Source organism: Morone saxatilis, unplaced genomic scaffold (assembly GCF_004916995.1).
Source record: "Morone saxatilis isolate NCDOM2014 unplaced genomic scaffold, NCSU_SB_2.0 Contig12, whole genome shotgun sequence".
NCBI lineage: Eukaryota > Metazoa > Chordata > Actinopteri > Moronidae > Morone > Morone saxatilis.
Genome location: NW_023339674.1, coordinates 23,304,364 through 23,311,022, shown reverse-complemented (window position 1 = coordinate 23,311,022; position 6,659 = coordinate 23,304,364). Strand labels below are relative to the sequence as shown.

Below are 6,659 nucleotides of genomic sequence, written 5' to 3'. Positions count from 1 at the left end.
TAGGCTTGGTATTCTATGAAATAGGGTTTTTAACCCCATTTTTAGGGTCACCAAATTCTTATGACTGCAACAGAAAGTGTCAAGTGAATGTATGGCATACATCAATTTCCAAGAGCAAGAAGGCAACTGCAAAGGGGTTTCTCAATATTATGATATATTTGGAGCCTGATTAATGTCTCTTTTTTTTTTAAAAATACAACCAACATCTAAACACCAGTCTTTGAAATATCCTGTGACATTGTCTAGGTTGAGAAGCTATGCTATAAAGGGGTAAGGAAGGTCACAATTGTAGTATGTTCTATGCCTCATCGATGATTCTTAATACCTTTTAACCTCTCAGGATACAGTTTAGAAGATATTTTCTGAAACCCTATCAATGAACTTGACAAACTTGTCATCTCAAGAACATGAACCATTTATAGAAACCATGTCCCTATTATTTACACATTCAAGTGTCATTAGATAATGCTTAGGGCATGTTTCTTCAGCAATTACACTGCACTGTTGTTGATCACTGTTTTTCACTACTGTAGTTAGAAGTACTGGGATTTGATAGTCTGGTTATATTTATATTTTTACATGTACAAAAAAAACTGTAGCCCCTAGTTATGGCCTGTTTACTACTTATGACATGCATAACTTTTTCTTGTGCCTAGGTTGCAGGTCTGCAGTGCCGTGTAGTGGAACTGGAGACAGCGGAGCATCGGAACCGAGAGCTGCTGCAGGAAAGAGAAGCTTATGAGCAGCAGTGTGAGCAGAGGCACAGAGACACAGCTGACCAGCTGGGGGAAGCACTAGAAGACGCCAGGATCCAGGTGAAGGAACTCTCTGTGCAGGTTGGCCTGGCTGAAAGCAAGGTCCAGGGCCTGGAAGAGCAGCTGGGCCTGGCCGATGCCAAACGCAGGGACTTAGAGCTCAAGTTGGCGGGGTTGTATTCAGCTCTCCGCCGCACTGTTGGCACCCGCTGTGCAAGGCTTCTAGGCACACCTGGGTCCCGTAGACGCTCTCCCTCTCCCTGGAGAAACCACCTGCAAGTAAAAGGTATGGCCATGTGCTTTCATAATGAGGTGTCATAGTGCCATTTTTTGCTATTAATGAGTGTGTTCCCTGATTAGGGGGAGACAGTGTGACAGACGGATCTGTGTTGTCTCGAGGTGACGATGAAGAGCTGGACGTGGACTCAGCCCTACGTGAATTCCAGCAGGAATTCAGGGACACACAAAGAGACAGGGTATATTTAGGGGTCCAAGCAGTGAAGCCACTGGAACCCTGTTGTTTTTTTTAAGATTCTTCTTCTTCTTCTCAGTCAGTAAGCCATCCTCTCTGGGGATAAAAAGATCCAGGGTTTGAATCCCCATGTGATTAACTCCTGCTTGGCAACAATGTGGCAATTCTTGCATGTTGTGTGTTTTCCAGTGCTTCTTGATAATTAAATAAGAAGCAAGCATCCAAATGCTCACAATCTGTCATTCATAGTATAACTCATAGTTCATTGCCACTTCTGAGTCAATTCTGAGTGAGGGGGATTGTTGACCTAAAGTTGGTCTTGCTTTTCAGACCACCAGATCAGTTCAACAATCTTAAATTGAATTCCCTTATTACATTTTTTATTTTTTATTTTAGCAGAATTGTTACCATCACATAAACATGTCTTTTTCCTTCAGGATGAAGCCAAAGCTCAGATAGTTAGTCTAAGTCAGCAGTTGACAGAGCTCCAGAGCAGCCAGGACAAGTCAGCCACCCAGCTGCTACAACTACAGAAGTCCTTGAAGCAATCAGAGCTGGGTAGGTGGATCCTTCAAACACAGTAAATAACAGTTATTAATCTGTTTAGACCTGCAGCATATTTAACATAACTCTTCCAGGAAAAAGAGCCATGGAAGAACGATTGCACGAGGCGCATTCGTCCCTTTCACAGCAGGAAGAAGTAGCCCGTCATACCGAGAGGGAGAAGAGAAACCTTGAGGAGGAAGTAGCTAAATGCAGGACTAGTCTGCAAGCAGCTGAAGCAGAGTCCAGGGCACTGCAAGTACGTAACAGGCAAAGAGATATATATTAACTAAAACAGTATACAGCATCTTCAGTGACACCTTCTGTGCTAATTCCTCCACAGGACAAGTTGGAGCTCTTGCACGGCTTAGAATCTCGTGCAAATGTAGAACAACGGAAGCTGAAGGAGTGTCTGGAAGCAGCAGAGAACAGGGCGAGCCGCCTAGAGCTCTCCCAGCGTACCCTTGAAGGTGAGCTACAAAGGGCCCAGCTCAGGGCAGCAGAGCTGGATGCAGAAGCAGGGGCACTGCAGGAAAGACTGACAGAGCTGAGGCGGAAGCTAGGTGAGAGCGAGGACCGGTGTGCAGCGCTGAGGGTCAACGAGGAGAGGTTGGCCACGTCACTGGCTCGAGCTGAGCAGCACGAGAGCCAGCTGAGAGAGCAGATCCACAAGTTGTCAAACACCCTCAGTGACAACAGGAGCAGCAGTGGAGCCCTGCAGGAGCAGGTCACACAGTTGCAGAGGGCTCTGACTGCAAGTGAGCAGGACCGAAGGCTGCTGCAGGTACAGTGTATCACCTCATGATCCACAAGACAAAACATTTACTCATTTCTGGAACATAAAACAAATCATATGCACTGTGAATTTTTCATTTATAAGCTTCTCTCCTTATCCAACACAAGAATATTTGATTGAAACTTCAAAATAAAACAAATAGCCACACTTCCATCGCTGTGCTTTGATTTACAGTGCAGTTATGTAACCTTCTCAGCTCCAGACTGAGCATTTTTTATTTACATTTGCTGCTGTGGTTTTCCTGAAGGACCTCAAAGACTAAGCAATAAAATGCTCAGGCAAGCTCATTAATTCTCCAAAGAGCTTCTCAGGAGAACTTTCCGGTCTTAGTTTGGGACTGCACTTTAAAGATACTGAGCAAACAAAAACATGACATGCTCGGTATAAATCTCTTGATTTGCTCAAAAGCTGTCAGGTCATTGCAGTAAAAAGCGAGAGAAAAAAACAGACTCTTGCCTGCAACTTTCAACAGTACGTCAAGAACCGTAAAATAGACAGGATATAAAGGGAGGTGAGAAATACAGGGTCAGCGTAAGTGCAAAATCGTGTTTTAATAAAGCTGGGTGGCTCATTGTATACTATCAACATGTGTGTGCGACCATAGGAGCGTCTGGATAAAACACGAGATGCCCTTTCAGAGAGTAAGAGGCTGAATCACAAACTTACAGAGCAGATCCAGAACCTTCAAAGGGCCCAAGAGGACTTAGAGCTTAAAGATTCTGAGCTGGAGAAACATAACAGGACACTGAAGGAGGTGAGTCACACTGAGGTTAAAGGTCAAATAAAGGTGCAAAGGTTGAGACACCATTCTGATGTGTGAATGATTGGCTGTCTCCCAGAGCCTGAGGCAACAGCAGGAAGCTGAACTGCAGGCCCAGGGGAGTTCCCAGCAGCTGCAGCGAGAGAAGGAGGAACTCCAGGACAAGGTCACCAATCTTCAGACCTCTTTGCATAAGCTACAGAGTGAGAGAGCAGAGATGGAGAGGGTGCTGACACGCCTTGGTAAAGACAAGTCAGCACTCAGAAGGACACTGGAAAAGGTGAGCTGACCTGTGTGCTGCACCAGATTTTATGGAATAGTTTGACATATTGCAGTTTATTCTCTTTCTTTCCGAGAGTTATATGAGAAGATCGATACCACCCTCAGGTCTGTATGGTTAATATAAAGCTACTGCCAGCAGCACGTTATCTTAGCTTAGCATAAAGACTGGAAACAGAAGGAAACAGCTAACATATTTCCCAAAATATTAAACTTCTTCCTTTATCCTTAATCTTTAGGATTGGATCAACTAAACCTGTCTTGTTTTGTTGGAACTCTTAATCACAGTTACAAATACAAACAGATAACTATAAAATACAAATGATGTAAAACAAAATCACAATTTTTATTATTAAAGAATTGCTGCAGTGTTCTAATGGTACTTTATATCAGACCATGTATAAGTAAAAGTAAGAAGAACAGAGTTTTATAAAAAACAATGATGTAACAGCTGCTCTGCTACTGTCGATGAGAAGCAGCTTCATAATGTTACAGCTAGAACAGTGAAGGCACAAGCCCCCCTTTGTTGGACCCCAGAACATTAAACAGCTTTTGGTCAGAAGACCTGAAAAGTCTTGGTGCTGAATATGAGGTAAAAGATTTGAAATATATAAGGGAGCCAAACCACAAAGGGCTTTAAAATGTAATTAAAAGCGTCTTAAAGTCAATTCTAAAACTGCTGGAAGCCCATGTACATATAGAAGCCAGGACTGAAGTAATACACGTTTAGTGTTGGTCAGAAGCCTTGCTGCCACATTCTGGACCGAGTGAAGATGTGAAATTGCCGAAGCATTAGGGCTCATAAATGTTGCAGTCACATTAATCCATGCAGGAGGAGATGATTTGAATAATTTGCTGCTTCATTATGCTGTAGTTTGTCCTTTGCATCATATTGTTTGTTCCATTTTCCACTTATTCATCTCCTTTGTCACACATTGTACAAAGCGATCTTGAGATGATGAAAACATGTAGGTGGACTGTGAGAACTGAGAGGCTCTGTGCCTGGCTTCTGCTACACGCATTACAGGAAGGCACAAGAGTGCAGAACAATCATGGTAAAGTCGTTCACATTATGTCACCCTCGTGTTGTCGGTGTCAGGTGGAGATGGAGAGGCTGAGGAGGGAGGAGGAGGCGGCGGCAGCAGCCAGAGAGAAGGAGCAGTTGGAGCAGGCAGTCCACAGCCTGGAGCAGGAGCTGGCTGAAAAGCAGGACGAGGTTCAGGCTGTGCAGGTGAGAGGCTGCTGGATGAGAGCCAGGGATGGAACAGGGGTCACACTGCAGCGACAGGGCTATTCTTTGCCAAGTTATGCCAGTCAAAACCATCAGTGTGTCAAAAGTTTCAGATCGCTGTGAATGCAAATAGCTCCACATCAGATATCGTAAAGTCATTCAGCAAATGCACACAGGAAGCTAAAAAATGACAGCCAGTCCCTCCCCTCTTTGTAAGCACTGATATGTCTCATTTAAACAGCCATAGCATCAGTCATTTTTCTCAAAGGGAAGATGCTACTGTTAGAAAGTCATTTCATTTTAGAGAACTAAGAGCCCCTGTGAGCCAGGGGTCATTACCCTGGTTATAGCAACAGAATCCTGACCTTCTATTTTACTTACAGTCTATCTTCCATTATATAAACTCATGTGAACTGTCTTCAGGCCCAAATCTACCAGTTAGAGCACTCTCATGCACAGCGCCTCCTGGAGGTGACAGCCCACCATCACCAGGAGTTGGATTTAGAGACGGATCGTCTGAGAGACAGTCAGCTCCAAGTAGAGCGGGCTTTGGAGACCAGGGAGAAGGCCCATCGCCAGAGGGTCAAATGCCTGGAGGAACAGGTATTTTGATTTAAAATGTGGATCATTTGTTTGGAAAGTCTTTCTTTTACACTACAGGTATATTTCTGTGTTTTTGTGTGTGTCTACCTACCTTCTGATCTTTCTGTTTCTTTATTTTTCCCAGTTGCTGACTCTGAAAGAGCAGCTAGATCAGGAGACAAGACGACGACAAGCCTATTTCAATCAGATGCTACAACCTGGTGTCTAGGTAGAGACCCTGCAGTGACGTATGTAGCACCTCTGGGTTCCTCTGGCTGCTTCCCAACAACATTATACAGGCTACGTCCACATATGGAAGCGCACACAAACACACTCCTTAGGCGTTTGCTCCCACCCATGCACATGTGCACACCGGATTACATTAATCTGCAGGAAAACTCAACAACAACAAACAATGAGTGTTTTGTTTATGAGTGGACTGGATGTGCCAAATTGTTTTAAGGATTTCCTCTGGCTCGCTACAGTCTGTTTATGCTGTGTCATTTTTTCTAGGAAACAATGTGATGAAGGTTTTCTTAGTTGGTGCTTTATTCTACTCTTATGATTGTTCGTATACTCATTTGTCATATTGATTATCATGTACTAGTCTTATATGTCCTAATCACTGTTTGTATATCTTAATGGGAATAATAGCCAAATATTTACAATAACTGTTTGCAGATGTTCCTGGTGCTGTGATTTATTTGTGTTTCAGGTCATGTCATAAAGATTCTATAGTGTTAACTCATTTATTTTATTGTGTGTTGTATTTGCCTCAATCAATAGTTGTGTGTGCAAAAGATTGTTTTTAATAAACTGGGTGTGTCAGAGCATGATTCAACAATTTTGTTTTACAAAAGATTATTTGATAAGGATGTTTATTCTTCTGACCACACAACTTTGTTATGGAAAACGTTTTCTGTGAACTTTGCGAAGGACAGCGCTGCCCTTTCATGGCATGCGAGTTCTGGCGTTCGCACCATTAAAAGCCTTTGTGGATTTAGTGTTGTGGGTGAGAGAATGACCTTCGCTCTCTGTTGCCAGTGCTGTCTTCAGTGTTTTCTCTCAAAGATCGTTGCAGACTCCAAGGTCTGTGGGGATCGTCATTCCTTGAGAGTTTCACTGGCAAACCTTCTGTAATCCTTCACAACCCTAAAGTCTTGAGCTAATATGTGCTCTTCCCTTTGCTGATTAGAAACCACAAATATGTTGTGTTCACCATGTGTTTGTGTGTTTTCATC

The 6,659-nt window shown here is 43.4% G+C and overlaps 1 protein-coding gene across 1 annotated transcript in view; it reads left to right on the top strand.

Annotated features, from left to right (window-relative positions):
* The window catches only part of crocc2 (ciliary rootlet coiled-coil, rootletin family member 2), a 32,312-nt gene extending 26,064 nt beyond the window's left edge, over window positions 1-6,248 (top strand). Inside the window, exons 27-36 of the mRNA XM_035654145.1 lie at window positions 657-1,041; window positions 1,116-1,231; window positions 1,665-1,785; window positions 1,866-2,029; window positions 2,114-2,554; window positions 3,171-3,320; window positions 3,406-3,606; window positions 4,705-4,836; window positions 5,260-5,439; window positions 5,564-6,248. Of these exons, the coding sequence (XP_035510038.1) occupies window positions 657-1,041; window positions 1,116-1,231; window positions 1,665-1,785; window positions 1,866-2,029; window positions 2,114-2,554; window positions 3,171-3,320; window positions 3,406-3,606; window positions 4,705-4,836; window positions 5,260-5,439; window positions 5,564-5,647 (1,974 nt within the window). The 3' untranslated portion in view covers window positions 5,648-6,248. The remainder of the gene's footprint in view (window positions 1-656; window positions 1,042-1,115; window positions 1,232-1,664; window positions 1,786-1,865; window positions 2,030-2,113; window positions 2,555-3,170; window positions 3,321-3,405; window positions 3,607-4,704; window positions 4,837-5,259; window positions 5,440-5,563) is intronic.
* Window positions 6,249-6,659: the final 411 nt, after the last annotated feature.